Source organism: Lagopus leucura, unplaced genomic scaffold (assembly GCF_019238085.1).
Source record: "Lagopus leucura isolate 7727_CA_CO unplaced genomic scaffold, USGS_WTPT01 Super-Scaffold_100022, whole genome shotgun sequence".
NCBI lineage: Eukaryota > Metazoa > Chordata > Aves > Galliformes > Phasianidae > Lagopus > Lagopus leucura.
In genome coordinates, this window is record NW_024962275.1 from 1,949,000 (window position 1) to 1,966,269 (window position 17,270).

At 46.1% G+C, this 17,270-nt stretch overlaps 1 protein-coding gene across 3 annotated transcripts in view; it reads right to left on the bottom strand.

Annotated features, from left to right (window-relative positions):
• LOC122184078 (DAB2 interacting protein) overlaps window positions 1-12,423 on the bottom strand; it is a 125,303-nt gene extending 112,880 nt beyond the window's left edge. For 2 of the 3 annotated variants that reach the window (XM_042878617.1, XM_042878618.1), the window contains exon 1: window positions 12,020-12,423. In XM_042878617.1, coding sequence (XP_042734551.1) covers window positions 12,020-12,161 — 142 coding nt within the window. In that variant the 5' untranslated portion in view covers window positions 12,162-12,423. The remainder of the gene's footprint in view (window positions 1-12,019) is intronic. The other variant, XM_042878616.1, reaches the window with a different exon arrangement.
• Window positions 12,424-17,270: the final 4,847 nt, after the last annotated feature.

Here is a 17,270-nt window from a genome sequence, read left to right on the forward strand (position 1 = left end):
CTCTGAGAACTGTGCTACTGTAGCAGCGATTCCTCATCTACATTCCTCCCCATTACCAATGACACTTTTGGGCACTTTGTTCACACAGTGACACCAAGCACTGCTACTCACATTTGCTTTTACTTCCCATGTGCCTATTGCAGCCCAGGTCCCACAGCTCCCAGGCCTGCAGTGCTGTGGCTGTACTGGGCTGGGGCTCAGTATTGTGCAAGCACAGGGGAACCCAAGCAAGAAGAAACAAACAAAAGTGCTTCCTGCTTTTCCAAATATTTACAGAAGGCTGTGATGTTTTGGGTTTCCCACATTGCAGCATAAGATCTTCAAAGATAATCATCTTTGCAATTAACAAAACCCAAAACCTCCCCTAAGTTATCAGACATAGTCTGGTCCACAGTGCCTTTTGGTGCATACTGCGCTTGGAGTTTTTATAAGCTGCCGGGGTTGGAATGCATCCCACTGAGTTCACTGCCAACAGAAGGACACGCAGTGTAAACATTACGCATTAATTCAGGTCCTAGGGCTTATGAACACTTCTGAAACTGTTTCTGTACCACAGTAAACATACTTGATAACTAATTCAAGGCATCTGAATTAGCAGAATAATTAATCCTCACTACTATTCCATGCTTGTTCTTCACACTGAGAAATGGTTCCAGAGCAACAAGCCCCGGGGCTGCTGCGGTATCAGTGGTGGGACGGCACGAGTGTGGGTCACCCGCTCAGCATCACCGCCGTCCTCCTCAGACGCTGCTGCACAGCAGTCATTAAGTGCAACACACACAGTGTTAATACAGTTTACTTTTCACCTAACAAGTGAGATGCTCACACATTTGCATTACCTGCTCTTGTGAATCACAGCGAGTCCCGGAGATCGTCGGGATTACGCTCTTTTTAGTGGGAACGAAATACATCAGCTCCTCCTGCTTGCTCATCCCTCCTCACGCGCTCCCCCTCTCCTGCTGTCTGACACACAATTCCAGGGATCAGCCGGTGGAAGAGACAGCACAAACAAAGCAAAGAGACCCAGCTGGAATGAATAACCAACAAGCAGACGCTTCCCAGCAAGTCGATTTTCTGCTATGAAGCCGTTCCAACTCCAAGAGAGAAAGGGAGGTGCAAACCTGACTGAGGAGGTAGCAATGAGAAAACGTCTCCCTCGACTCACCAAAAGGAAGCTGTTCTTGTCAGCAGCACACATGCCATGGCACTCGGAACAAGCCAGGAATAAGAGAAGTGGAGATGATGACTTCATCGGAGGCAACAGAGGAGAGGTATGCCCGGAATGCTGGGCAGGCCAGCGGCTGGGGAGGCTCAGCAGGAGGCTGGGAACCGCCAGGTTCCTTCACAGCACCACCGTGATGTGCTTTAAGGAACAGAGACTTGAGAATGCAAGAAAACTTCACCAGATCCTCAGGAGTTTCCTCAGAAAACTAAGAGCTCATCAGAACCCAAAGCTGATGGAACAGACCCTGCACGCAAGGCTTGGCGAGGGCAGGCGGGCTGCTGACCTGGGCAGTGACCCAGCAATGGAGGTGTGCTCTGCTCTGCCAGCCCTCCCCATGCTGCCCCATTGGAGCGGGGCTCTGCAGCACCTGCCTGGAGCTGCGGCAGGGCGGAGTTTCTGCGAAACCAGAGGGAACAGGAATTACCGGTCTCCTGCTCACACAATTACCCTTTGTGAATTAATTTTATTGCTTAATGAATTTAGCTGTTATTTCTCTAATTTCAGCATTATCTAGTAACTCCTTGTCACACACCCAACAGAGGAGAGGAGGAGGTGCACAGTGACAGAAGTGATTTATTTCCCGTGGCTCGCAGTAGCATTGATGAGTTAAAACAAATCCCTGGAGAGGAGATGTTTGCAGTGTTTGTGTGATTCAGAACAAACAGAAGAGGTTGGAGGAGAATCTGCGTTTTGAGGTGGCCACGTGAGTCCAGGAGGGAAGATGGAGCTTTCGTCTGAACCCAACGGCCTATTTAGAAGATGCTGTTAGAAAAGTGGCACTTTTCAGAAGTGGAGTATTACCCTGGGAATAAGTCAGAAAGCACTGAATTCAGCCACTTTTTTCCATCAAGAGGCAAGAATGGCTTGGGTGGGAAGCAGGGATGCAAGAATGTCTGCTTTCCAGTGGGCAAAGATGAGTGCAGAGCCACTGACAGATCAGGAATGCTCACTGACACGACCTGCTCCTGTTCCGCTCGGCTGGACGTGCAATACAGATGTGAGGTCAGATTCTTTGCTCCGTTACCTGCACAGCTATTTATTGGAACATCTCACCCATCGCCTTAATGATTCCTTGGGGAATTCCAGCTGATCCCTTACTGCAATATTATGACCATTATGCCACATAAAATTAATTAAAAGTCAAGCCTTTATTAGGCAGTAAAATTGACTTTCAAGTAAAAATGGTTGAGAAGCAAAAGTTTAGGGCAGGTAATGATGCCCTCAGAAAAATCAGACTCATCTAAAAGCAAAGCTAATGAACATCCAGAATGGATATTCCCCAGGCTAATGAACGTTTGCGTCACCACCGCTTTTTATATTACAATAAAATTATTTCTTTCCACATCTGAGAATCCCTTGCTTAAATACACTGTACATCTGTAAAGCAGAGCAATCGCACTGCCTGCACCCAGGACTCTCCCACGTCAGAATCTGTGATTTACTCCCCACTCACTTAGCACTCATGCTCTCCTGCTCTCACCAGCTTCTCAGACAATTAAGGATGTTTACAGAACTACAGCTTGTAAAAAAAAGTCTCATTTATCTAACCATTTAGTTAGAAAACACCAACAGCAACAAGGGATCATTAGTTGCCTTTTGTGCCACACTCTGGCACAAAGCCTTTCCCGCACCCATTACAGGCTGTTGGTGCGCCTACAACTGATGCTCTCCACAGTGATGGCACCAAACATGTTCAAGCCTCTCACCTTTACCTTTGTTTCCCTCACAGATGACATAAGTGTTACAAAACCACTGTAATGAGCTTAAAAGAGGGACTGCCATTCTCTGACCAACTGTGCCACTGCCTGGAAGTACAAAGAGGCATCTGAATCAGAGAACAGCCTGAGTTGGAAGGGACCCAGAGAGGACCACAAGTCCAACTCCTGGTCTGAACAGAACACCTACAAATCAAAGCACATCTGAAGCACCAGCAAGAGTCCTATTGACCTCTGCAGCTACGAGTGCAGTGCCTGGAGCAGTTGTGCAGCTGAAGAGCCTTATTTGGGCTGGCTGGAAAACAGAAAACAGTTCAACTCATAAAGAACATTGGGACAGACTGTTTCCCATCAGTTAAAGAGTACGACTGTGTTCCCTCACAGTAGGACTAACATTTTCTGCAAGAAGAGCTTCTTTTTCTTTGTTAAGTAATGATTTTTAGATGTGTTGACCCTTGCCATAGCACACAGTGCACTTTAATGGATCTCATGTCCTCTCCGTGCCAGGTTTTGAGATAGCATGGACTGAATGATATCTAACATTCCTCATATCACTCCTCAGCAAGTGCTATCAGCGGCTCTGGAATCCAGTAGTTCAAAAAGTAGTGCCATTTTTTTCTGTCTACTCAATATGCACCCATTTCTCTGTTTTATTTGCTGTCACCCAGCACTGCAAAACTGAGCAGTGCATTCAGAAACAGATCCACGTGCAAAAGTAAGAGCCAAGTGCAGGGCCTTGCCCTGGTGCCTGAGTGGCCACAGAGACAGAATATACAGCCTCCAGAAAACTAACCCCACTTTCACAAATAAGCAGTAAATCACACTGATTGAGGAGCCCTCATTACAACCTCAATTTTTACTGTCTTGTATTTTTAATTAGACATCTGTAATATATACTTGGTATTTTTTATTCCTTATTTATCAGTCTTGGAAATAAAATATGTATGATATTTATCTTCCTCTGGTGTGATGTCTAGAGAACAAGCTCGTCTTTTGCTAACAGCATATCATTAGGAGCCTTTTCTCCAGGGTAAAATTGAAATCAAACTCGGATTTAAAAAATACATCAGAAAAAAGATGAAGCTGTAGCCTGGCTGGGGACCAGATGGGAGAGACTGCTACTGCCCTGGTTAAACTGGAAAGGATGATAAAGTGAAGTGGAACATCAGCTTCCTCCTGTGTGATGATAAAGACAAGCAATGTGGAGTTTGCAGAACAAGAAGTCAGCTCAGGGGAGATTTAAATTAGATTCATCCATCATGCTTAACATTTCTGCAGAGATTCTGAACCGTTACCGTGCTGCTTTCTTGCAGCACTTTATCAGCATGGCTGCCTATTCACAGACATCATCCAGGGCAAAGGAGAGACTTCTATATCCTGTCATATGTGGCTCTGCAGATGTAAGCCGTGCCACCCATCCACACCACGGGGACAGGTGAGGGCACAGCATCCCCTGCCCAGGATGCTCTGCAGCCTCTGGCCGTGCTCTGCCCGTACAGCTGACATGGCTGCTGCAAGGCCTGCTGCCCCATTACAGCCCCCTGCCAGAGAGCTCACAACTCCAGCTGACTTCTCTATCGATTGCTCCTTTACTTCAATGCAAATTTCAGTTGGATGTTTAAGCTGGGTCTCATTTCAGCTTCCCCCGAGCTCCTGCCTGTTCTTAATCCACGCTCCCACCTGTCTGTGCACCTGGCTGGGGTCAGAGCTCACTGCTTTTCTTACAAGTCTGTCTGTAATCCCTTTTGCCTTCTGCTCAAGGTCCACAAAGGTAACGCAGGTGAGATGGGAGCCGCACAGTCGCAGTGCAGCCATGCCTGTGCTCCCACCTGCACGGCCCAGCTCCTCGGTGGGCTGCTCTGCAGGGCAGAGCTTTGCGGATGGGAAGCACGGAGCAGCCCAGGGCAGCCCGCACTGCGTGGGAAGCAGCAGCAGATGCACACAGAACTTGGTGCAGGGTAATTACGAGGCCTTTTTTGCAGTCGTGCGTGGTGACTGCTCCAACAGATCTGAACCGGCAAAATGAATATTAAATAAATAAACACTTAATTTATAAGCATGATTCATCAGAGATTTCATCTTCTACAGCAAAGAAACAGATGTTCCATTGATGGCACTTCATTAGAGAGATAAATGGGGTCACATACATATCTCCGTTCACATCCATCTGCATAATAGACCAAACATTAAGATTTGAAATCCACATAGCACATGCAGCTCTTACATCAGCCTGAAAGACTCTTAATGCCCAGAGCCAATTAATCCGAGTTAGATTGCCTTGACATTGCAGGAGCTTCAGTGTTGTTCACAAAAGCAGAATGCAGTTTCACTTGGAGAAGAAGAACAGATTTCACCTAACTGGATGGGAGTCATAGTTGGTATCTGCTGGACAAAATGCAGTGTCTTTACCAATGATCTCCCAGACAGCATTAAAACACAACAGTGACAGAAAGCCTGCAAACACAGCTTCCTGCAGTTAGAATCCACCAGGGTCAGGAGGGCTACTGGCAGCTTCGGGTCACAGAGGTGTTCTGTTTTTCCAGGGCTTTCTGCGGGATGCCTATGGGGTGCTCTGCTCCTGAGGGGCAGCCTTGGTTCCCTCAGCAGTGACCTGCAGAACTGCAGGACCTTTTAGCACTCACGCTGAACTGCAGCCACTCTCTGTAGGAAGGTTGATGCACCACACCCCACTCAGAAATTTTCTGTGGGAATTCACCCAAAATTCAGCTGGTCCTAGAAGGAAAGCTATTTAAATGAACACAAGTCTTCTCACTTTAAATGCGCCGACCAGACTGGGATTTGTTCCCATCTAAGGGTACGAAGGTAATAACTGTTAACCTTTGACAGCTAAAAATGTAAAGGGAAAATATCTTTCATTTAAAACTTGCTCGTTTGGTTTCCATGGCCACTGCTTAATCACGGAGGATGACTATTACTTGTTACTATGGCAACCAAGAAGCTTAAGAAGCATCCTGTAATTTAACCCCAGATGCCAAATTTTACAGCAGTCCACCTATTACCACATTTGGGTACTTCAGAACAAGACCAGGCTTGATCTCCTACACTACAAGAAATTCATTGGCGCAGAAGTGCTGCAAGAAATCAAAAGTGTGAGCACATAATGTACAAAAGGAACTTGCACTTGAAATAAATTGGTTTCTTCAAAAAGAAACATTAAGTGCTCAACATCTGAGGAATCCTTTTTCAGCATTGATGTTAATGAAGCGAAACTTTGGCCTTCCTTATTCTTGTCAATGTTTCTCAAAGCCTACGCAGTAGCAGCGCATGTATTTCCCCAAAGTGAATGCTTCAATGCTCAACCTAAAATGCACTTTGAAAGTAATGCTAAGTAGCCAATAGTCATAAACCACAAAGCTTTGCCACCAGCACTGCCAGGAAATCCCACGCCAAAAGCTCTGTCTGCAAAGGGCGTGGGGAGATGGGGCTTCCAGAGATGACCTGTGGTGATCACTGTTCCTTGACACTCACCTGTTCTACGCTGGTATTAATTCATAGATTTAAAGTCATCCATTTTTACATTTGGTTCCCAAAGGGGTCAGGGGAAACTCAGTTTGAAAGTCCGACCCCGAGGCTGTATGCAACAGAGAATTGAATGAGGAAGTTCTGAGTTCCGCATACATATTTTAATGTGCGTACACACAAACACATGAGCAATTAATATCTAAATCCCAAGCATTCTCTGCAGTGTTAAAAAGAAAGCAAACTATCCTCAGCTCGTGTCTGAAGTGAAAAAAGCAAAATTGATAATGACCAAATATGGGAACTGACCCAGCTAGTTCCCATCTCTATTGAGACCAGAGTAAATGAAAGGATTATAGAGTGCCTTCAGTGCAATAACTTAAGGGATTAGTGGCACGCTAGAAGACCTCTGAGGGAAAATACAGGTTTAAAAGCTTTAAAAGGCAGCTCTGTGTCTAAATTGTTTGGACTGCCACAGCTGTAAGGACACAAACATACTCTAATACATCAGAGCTCAGGAAAACTGCCCTAAGCATGCTGTTGGAAGCTGTACTCTTTTGGATGCAGGCCGGGTTTTTAACCTCTCTCACTTATTACCTGTAGCTTTTAGATAACAACTCATTCTGCATTGCTTGGGAGCAACTCTGCTGCTTATTTCCTTTTGGAGCAATAAGCCCCTCCTAGCAACGCTGCCGGGGGAAAGGGAGGCTCCTACCAGAAGGAAAGGACATGGAAAAGAGATAAGCAGAAGATGAGCAAAAATAGACAATGGTCAGACTTCAAGTTGCCTAAAAAGTGCTGAAAATCCCCAAATTTCTGCCACGGGATTAAGTGGGCTGTTCCTTGGAAAGTAAATTCCTAAGCTACTCTTAAGCAGGATTGACAACCCTGACAATTTCATCCAGACTTTTGCTGTTTCTGTTTATCTCTTACAGATGCCATTTCTGGGACAAGTGGGACTTCCAGGTAGGAACTATGGTTAAGATTTCAGAGAAGCAAAACTCCCACGTTCTCTTGCTACCCTGGGGCAGAGAGAAAGTCAGAGAAGAATCCAGAGCTCCTGCAGCTGGTGCCACCACTGTCACTGACCACCTGTGGGACTCCACAGCCATCCCTGAACACCTCACTAGTTAGATGAGAACGCATCTACCTGAGGCTTCTTTCATTCTGGGAGCAAATACAGCAATGTCTCAGTTGGAGCACTACTGCTAAACATAGAAGGGCTGACAGTGAATATTTCTCACCAACAGTCCAGCTTACAGAATCCCATCACACACGTTTACAACTGGACTCAGCACTCCCAGCTCTTACATGAAGCAGTTGCTTCTCTGATGCTTTTTAGATAGAACACCAGCAGGCGTGGTGGTGGGTGATGGATGGACTGCGTGGTCTTAGTGGCCTTTTCCAATGGTAACGATTGTATGATTCTGTGATTGTATCTGAGAAGAAACACGAAACCTTCAATATCAGGAAATCAAACTGTTATTGAGTTCTCAGCAGTATGACGACAGCTGATCGCCTACAGAGTTCTACAGAAGGAAGAGCTGAAGCCAAAGCTGCATTCGATTCAAATCACTATTTCTAATTCTTCTGACTAAGAATTCAGACAGCCTCCTGCCTCGGTCCCACTGAGACAAATTAGCAACAGAAGGTGGTGTCTTAGGAGAGATGGTTAATCATGGGCAAAAAAATCACTTATAACAAATGAGAAGAAAAAGTGATGGAGAAGTTCCTTATTTCCACAGCATCTCCTTTTGGAGAATATGCAAATATAGTGTACAACATATTTTCATTTATGACAAGACGAGAGAAGGATGCATGAATTTTCAGTGTGGTTTAGTTAGAAAGCAAGCCTGGGTACAGCCTCCTCATGTCATTCTGTGGCACGTTGGAACAACAACTATTATTACCATAAAGAAAAACATGTCAATGCTTCCAGTTTTTAAATAAATGATTCAATAATTAAGCAGTTTACTCGTAAATGCTCAGAAACATAACCTCACACTCACAAAATACTGAGCTTCCAGAGCACACAGCCTGCAGAGCAGCTGGATCTGAGGCCGGTGAATGGAGCACCTCGGCAGTTTCCCTGAGGAAACTGAATTTTCAGAACAGTTGCCCCTGAACCCTGCTTCTTCATTACGGCCATAATTAAGAAGTGGCAGAGATAGCAGGAAAGGGCCACAGAGCAGCACACAGCAGGCAGAGGCAGGTGACGCTTCTGAATGCTGATATATCCTGATGCTGAAGTATTTTCCTTCTGCCCTCTCTGCCTCCCAACGCCTTCTGCTGCATTGGATGGATCACTTGGTAGTAATCATAATTATAGCCATGATTCCTCACATATTTACACACATCTCCAAGCTGAACAGATGGTCATAGGCAGATATGGGGATTTTATAGGTCTTTCTAACTAATGTACCTGTAGTACATTATGCCCAAATCCCTGCGGAAGGCAGAGCCAGGAGATATCCAACATTATCATCATCGTAACAAAATATAACAGTGGAGTGAAACCTGTCCTGTTTATCCATCATCAGACTACAGGAATTTGTGTGTGCTGGAGCCTCCTAGCAGCATGCCTCCCTGCTCTGGCCTGGTTTGCCACCCCATCAGTGTCAGCCCTTCCCAGCTGTTCCAGGCCTGGGCACGTGAACAGGAGATGAACAGGAGATGAACAGGAGATGAACGTGCCCTGGGCAACAGGGCTGGCCAGAGAACTCTGAATTCCATGAATAGAGGATGGCATCATATGAGACATCAAATAAGCTGGCTGTCACTGCAAACACCTGGCAGTGAGACAGATTTTTCTGCACACTACATCAGATCGTGTCCATCTGGAGTCCCAACAGAAAGCAGTCCCCAACTTTCCTTAGAGACTTGCATAGAAAATGCAAATTCTGCTCACTCTGCTTATCTAACACGCACTGCAGCACACTTTCCTGAGGCAGCGGCCATCTCTTCCTTGCTCCCCCCGCAGCAAGACCCACTTCCCCAGCAGCCAGCCCTCATGGCCGCAGCCCGGCCCTGCCTTCCTCGGGCGAGCAGCATCCCGCAGCCACACTCCGAGCTGGGCGATCTGCCTCTGCCCCTGACGGGCTGGCAGAGAGAAGCGGCGGAATCTGAGCACGTGAGTTTCAACACCGCCTCTTCCTTACTCAGAGAGCCTGGCAGACACAAACCAGGCGGGCTCCCGGCGGCCCGGCGCCGCAGCGCAGTGGCGGCACGGAGCGGGGCTGGCAGCAGATGGCAGCACCTGCACCTCCCGGGAGCCGCATCCGCGGTTGGTGCGGTGCTGCGAGCGCTTCCAGATGCCGGAGAGGACGTGTGCCAGCAGAGATCTCCTCCTCCTGCTAAATGTGTTACAGCTGTTTGACCCCCAGCAAGCCCCCTGGCGCAGAGCTTGCTGCCGGCCTGCTGGGCAGCACCGCGTGGAGAAGCTCAGCCTGCGGGCTTCACTGCTGCAGCGCCCAGCTGCATCCATGGTGCTCTGTGTGGATGGATTGTGGCAAAGGGGAGAGAGACTTGCTGAGGAAACGGCCTGGAAACAAGCAAGTGACAAGATAGACCACAGCCGATTCCTGTAAGAGCTCTCCAGTACTCATGAGATTGTGATAACTTTCCATTAAGCATATCTGGTCTTTGAACATCTTAGCTAGCAATGGGAAATGACACTGCATATGAGTACTTGAGAGGGTGATCCTCAGTTCCTTCCTTGTTCAGGCTTGTAGGCTTTGGGAATTATCATGACATTAAAACCAAAAGCAATTGTCCACTGGCAAAAATTCTGCATTCTGCTCTTCCTTCACTCTGCCCAGACCTCCTCCAGCTCCTGGACTGGGCCCTACACACCCCAGGACCTTGCAGCTCAACACCATTCCTCCACAACTTGCTTAACTTGCTTTCTATATCTCTTACATATAGAAAATGGCATATAGAAAATGAAAATTCTTGTCCAGATTTTGCAAATCCCTGTAAGATCTACGGATGAGAAGAGCTAAATGAGTGCAGAGCATTATGATTCTCCTAGCAGGCAGGAATCCTGCATACGTGTGACAAACACAAAATACTCAGGGAGGGATCAACAGCAAGAAGATTTCATTTAGTTCTAATCCAATTTCTTACAAACATTAGGGCTCATTTCCATTTCAATCAAATCTGCTTGCATATTCCTTGTGCTCATGACAATTTATGCTCATAAGTTCACGCTGGGTTACCTAAGAGAAATGAACACATCTTGTTTGTCTTGGTAACTGAAAAGACAGTAAAATATTTTGGTTTTGAGCAGGATATGAATAAAGGGGGATGAGGAGCTGTTACACACTTGTGGATCTACAGACACTCCTCTCTGACAGGCAGAACAGAAAAAAACAAAAACAAAAACAAAACCATGGAAAGAAAAACTCTGTTTTGCTTATAGGAAAGGATGAGGCTCAGGGAGTGATTTAGCTTCCTATTGTTTTCCCAGTAGTGATTCCACATCCAGAAAAAGTACCGTAAGTCAGGGGAGGAAGAGCACATTGTGTGAAGTTAAATTTTGCACTCCTGGGATCAGCTCTGCAGTCTGCTGGTACACCCCATTAACCCCAGGGACAAAGTACCAGCCTGGATTTGCACACACACCTGATGGAGCACGAGGTGTTGCCACTGCACTCTTTGCCACAGCTATTTATTCACACAAGAACGACAACTAAAAAGTTAGTTCACGGCCTTGATTGAGCTCAGGACTTTATAAATATGACAGGATTGTCACACTGGAGGCCAACCACGGCCCTCATCTTCCTTTCTGCAAAGACAGCTCAACACAGAACGACTCAGAGCCACCCGTCTCTTTGACTGCTTTAACAACAGGCACGAGCACCAACAGACGTGTATCTCACACTGCCAGAGAGAGCCAGAATAGCTTAGTTTTAAAAATGCATCTGGGTCAGTGGCTGCCTCAAGTAGAAGAAACGGGCTGCATGAGTGAGTATGCCCTACAGAAACATTACCCTGTGGACCTAACTCCTGCTGATGAGGACAAATAGGCCCTTTTAGAGCAGGATTTTTAAAAGCAAAGTGATTTGGGAATACAAGTCCCAGAGGTTTCCCTGGTGCCTCTGGAGCACAACCTGCAGGCTCTAAAAATTCTGCCCTTAAACTGTACTCAGCTTTGTAATGTTGAAACCCTTGGTGATACTCGGCCTGTGGAGAACAAGTTCCAGCAATTCATCTTGGCACACAGATACCATCTCTTAATCAAATATCTATAATCATCAATTAGGCCTCCAAACATCTCAGTTCGCTAGAAAGAAATGGTTACCTTAATTACACATGCTGAAATAACCCACGGGTGGCTAACAGAGAAGATGGGATTATTTACAGTTACACGAGGAGTTACAGCCAGGCTGCCCAGCTCGGCTCCATTCAGCAGCTCTCCCTCCCCTCTCATCCCTGCAGCACAAGCAATGGCCTTTTGCAAAGCCCCACACACGCTGCACGGGGAGCAGGCACACTTACATTCGCTCAGGTCACTCTTACGCACAGGAACGAAGCTACCTGTAAGCATCAGCACGTATGTCTTTGCACTGCCAATTAAACAGAACTTCGTTGCAATTACCCCTACTAAGCGGCCTGTTCCGGCTCCGGGATCTGCTTCGCTGTCTCTGAAGTCGTGACCTCCGGAGCAGACGATAGTAGTAGGACGGTCTCCCAGAACTTTTCCTGCTGTTCATTGACATTTTTCTGTCTATTTTACACATACACGCATGCAGGCACAGGTTCACTCTCCCCTCTGGCAAAGTAGCAACAGTTCCAGCGTGTAATCAACGGGAGGTTGTTCTGTGCAGTGGAAAGGGAGAGGGGGGAAGAGGAACTCTTCACTTTACACATTTAAGAAGAAAAACAACAGGAAGAAAACATGAAAAAGACAGAAAAAAAAATAAAGGAACGCGGCACCGGAGTGCATGTCTCAGCAGAGGGAGGACTTGCAGCAAGCAAGATAGACTGTACTAACAATTCCTGCCCCCAAAAAGATAAGCGTGCTGGAGTTGGAATAGGAAGCCAGAGTTGGCCTGGGCTCTTGAAACATGAAGAAAAGGCTGGAAGAAATCCTGGACTGGATCGTCCCCACCGGACAGCAGCATCCGACCGAGCAGCACTGGAGGAAAGCAACGCCTGCTGCAGGAGAGCAGCCGGGCAGCCTCTGCCTGCCAACAGCTGCACGCTCTGGGATGGAGTGCCAGGCAGCCAGGCTGCAGCAGGAGGCAGCTATGGAATATGGGGCAGGGAAGGGTATAACGATCTCCGGGCTGTGGGACACATGTTAATAATCATCGTGGAGCAAAAGCCCCGGAAAATAAAGTGAAACTTGAGAGGGGAAAACTTTAATTAGAACTTGAATGAACAGAGCTCCAGACTCCCCTGGAGGCCCATTTCCTTTCAACATTCAAACTGAGTTATAGCACATCCCAGGAATTAGAGAAAGAGCCTATTTACCATTTGGGTTCTGATGGCAGTGAAGATTCTGTCTCCGGCTCATATTGCTCAATAAAATTACATTGCGTTGGGCAGAATTAACACTTTAAACCATGGAAGAAAAGCAGAAAAGAAAACAGAATAACCAGACCAAAAATTGCGCTCCAGACTTAGTTTTGAAAGGTCAGGTGAGAGGTGAATTGTCCATATTCCTCCACCAAAGCTCCTCCGTGGGCTGGCACAGATCATGCTCTGCAGGACAAGCAGAGAGCACTGCAGAAACCCTGAGCTGTGGCCAAGGACTGAGCGTGCTGCCACTGCTCGCAGGTCGGCAGATAACAGAAACATCTCATTGGAGTGGGGTGAACTGGAAAACAACGTTTGCACAGTGCCTCTCTGTAGCGTGTCCTATTTCTCTTCTTTTTCCCAGACATTTGTGCAGATGTATCTCTGTGGTATCTGTAGGTAGGACCAAGCAGGCTAGGCTGAGGACGAGCTGTGTTCCCTGCTTGTTGGAGCTTCTGCAGGAGTCTGAAAGCTTTCCTGGGTTTTACCGAGTTGTGTCTTCAGTAACAAGAGGCAGAAACCACCCGGCCTTGGTTCCCTGGTGTGACATCTCCTGTCAGTGCTTCATGTGGGAAACAAAAAGCCTTCCAGTTCTCCTGAGGAGTGTCCCTTCCTTATCACTAACAATCCTCCCTTCTTTCAGCATTTTGTAAACTCACAACGTTAGAATTTTATAAAACCTGTGCTGTCTTATTTACAGATTGTGGAGGGAAAATATGGTATTCATCAGCAGAGAAAGACCCTGCCGGGACAGGAAACAAGCCTCAGTCTTCAGTAAAGTCCATGCCTGGTTTTGAGGCCACACGTAAGGAATTCAACAGCTTTTAGACTGCACAGGAATGAGCCAATCACTGGGGCAATGACAAGTTCAGGTCAAGGAGGGAGCTCCAGCTGGACAGCAGAGGCTCCATCCCCTGCTGCAGGGGGATGCTGCACAGGACATTGCTCTGCTTGCACCAGCTCCAGCTGTCACCCAGCCCCACAACACATCACAGCAAGAAGGAGAAGGCTTTGATTTACTGCACGTCCGCTCTCATCTTGTTATCCAGAATGTAGAGTTTTTTCATATTTGGGTAGATTAAAACACAAAAAATAATAAAGAAATGAGAAAAAACATTTCCCAAGTGACGAGAGACTCATCCTGTGCAGTTGATTCAGTTTGTAAATAGGGCCAAGAACAGCTATAAGACAGTGATGGGAAAATCTGAAAATACTGAGGTTCAGTAACAGATCTGTAGACAAGAAGCCAAATACTCATGCCTCTCTCTGAGTTTTGGTATCCTAATAATTGAGCTGGTAGCTTAAAAGAAGCTTTTTCCTGTTATGCTTTTATCATTTGAAATGTCTTTAAAAGAGCTGATCCACTTCATTTTTTTTAACTCTTCATTCCCAAGAACAACAACAAAAAAGGCACTGATGGAACTGAAGTTGAAACAAAACCATTTAAAAGCTCATTCAAGTTCAGACAGTCCAAAAGGGTGAGGTCTACCTGGGTTGGTTCTGCCTAATTGGAGCCATGTGGCTCATCCTCCAAGGACCTGGGATGCGGTGGGATGCAGACCAGCATCCTCACCTGGGTGTGCAGGTGGGAATGATCAGGAGATAAGGACGGCGGTCCTGCTTTCAGTGCACATTCACTCACGTGTACCTGAGCATCTGTTCCACGTTTAGAGATATTTTTGTTAATCAGCTGAGTACATTCAGAAATGTCCATGCAGGTGACCATAAAACAGGAGAAGTTAATGAGGGACTATAAACTATCATGACAAGAGAAAGCAGCCCTGCAATAAAAGCATAAGCGGTTGGGAGTTTCGTTCAAGTTTAGCCAGCTTGCCTCTGTCTCTCTCACTTCAATGAAGTTTGTGAAGGTTTTAAGTTCAGATGCTGCATAGCAGCAAGCAACAAAATGAATGACCCGTCTGGGAGGGAACGTGACTGCTCTGGACCTTTCCAATTAATCCACTACTACTTTTTTTCTTCCTTTCTTCTTCTTTTTTTTTTTTTTTCTTTCTGAAAGCCACATCCTGACACAAACGCTCTTTTGTGTGTAGCAGAATCTACCACTTGCAAACCTTAGATGTATTCACTGTTCTGCAGGAAAGCTGACCACGTTGGAATCTATCTCTACAGCAACACATCACGGTTGTGCTGTTCCCTCTACGAGGCAGAGTGATGGGCTCAGTTGCTGGGCCCTACTGAACTCTCCGTAAGAGGAGCAAATGGAGCCAAACAGCAGTGATTCTGGGGTGCCAGCACTGAACAGTAACCTAACCCATGAAATTAAATGCCCACCAGAGTGTAACATCTCAGTAAAATACCCAATTGTTACACCACTGAGATTCAGAGGAAGGCTATAGCACCCACAGCCAGCCTTGCGTCCTCTGTCATCTCCCTCTGTTATCCTGCTTATAAGCTCTCCTAAGACTGGATTTATTGCACTCCTTTACCAAAACTAACAGCATGTGAATAAACTGTAAATTAGCACCAAAATAAGTTCTGGGCCGGAGAGCTACACAAATGTGGGTTTGTTTGCTTTGACATCAAAAGGAGCAGGATGCTGCCTGAGGGTTTGCTCAGCTGCAGCGGGGCTGTGGGCTGCACGGGGCTGCTGGAAGACATGCCTCTCGGGGGCTAACACTCTGCTTTTTATCATTTGTTTATTGCTTTGTGCTGGGAAAATAATGACTGCATTTCAGAATGCATGTTGCCAATGCAGACTCTACTGTTACACCTCTTGCTTTCCCAAAGGACTTCACAGGGAAACAGTCATTCCTCTCAACTCCCTCAGACTTCATGGCAAGGAACCTGAATCCCTTCTTCTGAAAGTAAGGGTTTCATTGCTTTATTGAGGGCGCAGTCCTGCCCTAAAGTAAAGTTATGAGGATACACTGATTTGTACATTGGCCTCTGAATTTACCTTCTGGAGGAGAGCAGCTTTAGTTCATTTCATTTCCCACATTTATTCCACAAAGAACTGAACAGAAGCTTTGAAAAGTTAGCAAAATAAAGAAAAAAAGAAGTAGTTGCTTTGCATTGGCCAGTATAGAGGGGAATGGTGGACGTTGGCTGAATTCCTAATTGGCGTTTGGTCAGAGAACAGCAGATCTATCAACACGAAGCTGACAACATCTGAGTGCTGCCCTGCTCTCCGTGTCACGCATAAGCACACTTCTGAGGTGCCAATACTTCTCTCACAGTCTGAGGCAATGAATAAGGGAGTCATCTCTAAGGAGCGTCAGACTTTATAAACAAAGGATTAATACAAGTGTTCTTGCTGGATCCCGGTTGCTCTCCCGATTTGCCTGCTTGGATTTGCTCTCAAGTTCATTATGGTACGCAGTTCAGCGCCCTGCGAGCTGGCAGGTTTCCAGCCTTATTGCCTCAAGGCTACCAGGGATATATAAGCTCATACACAGAGCCAGAGAGGAAGGCAATTTCCTTTGTATAAGAAGAACTTAACTTTCAGCTCAGCTCTCAGCTCTACTCCTACCAATAGAACAGACTGGTTTTCAAGCAGCGCCATAAAAGAAGTTGGTGCTGAAACTGTTCCACTCCATCCTTGCTCACATCCCAGCCCCACAACAGCTTGGCCTTTAGGAAGACCTTCAGGCCTTTAGGAAGATCCCCCCCGCCTCTAGGCAGAAAGGCACTGCTGGGGGCCCTTCCTGCAGTCTGAGCAGGGCCTTCCCTGCTCCCATGTACCACCTCCAAGGAAAACGAGAAAGGAAAAAGAAAAAAGGAAAGAAAAAAGAGCAACTAAAGAAGCAACGCAGTCAACTGATTCCAAGTGAGAACACTCTCCAAACAGCAGAATATTCAGAAATGCATTAGAGAAGTAAGTAACCACACTTCACCTAGCAGGAGGGCTGGAGCCAACAAGTTAAAAATCCTAAAAGTTAGATCTATTTTACTTTTTTTCCTGCTCTGGTAGGATGGATTTGATTTGGAAGAAAAGAAGCAATATAACGTTTTCTGATTTTTAACTCTGCTCCTTAGAAAATCTTCAGTGAAGGAAAATTTCATATACACCACTAATAAAATACTACTTTCCAATATTTTATTGGGAAACGATTATTTTAATGTTGCATAGACAAATTAATTTCCTTGCCACCTCAGGTGGACGGCGTCAGCTCTTTGATTGTCTCACAAAAAGATGGCTCACAGATTTGGAAGCAGAAAGAGAAACATTTAAATTTAAACGCACAATTAATGGTTCTCCATTCATTTGTATGTAACAACCCTATGGGATGGTCTAGCTGTCTGTCTGGTGATGAAATCCAAATGGAATTGGGGAAGTTATTTTATCTAGTATAAATATTGAATGATAT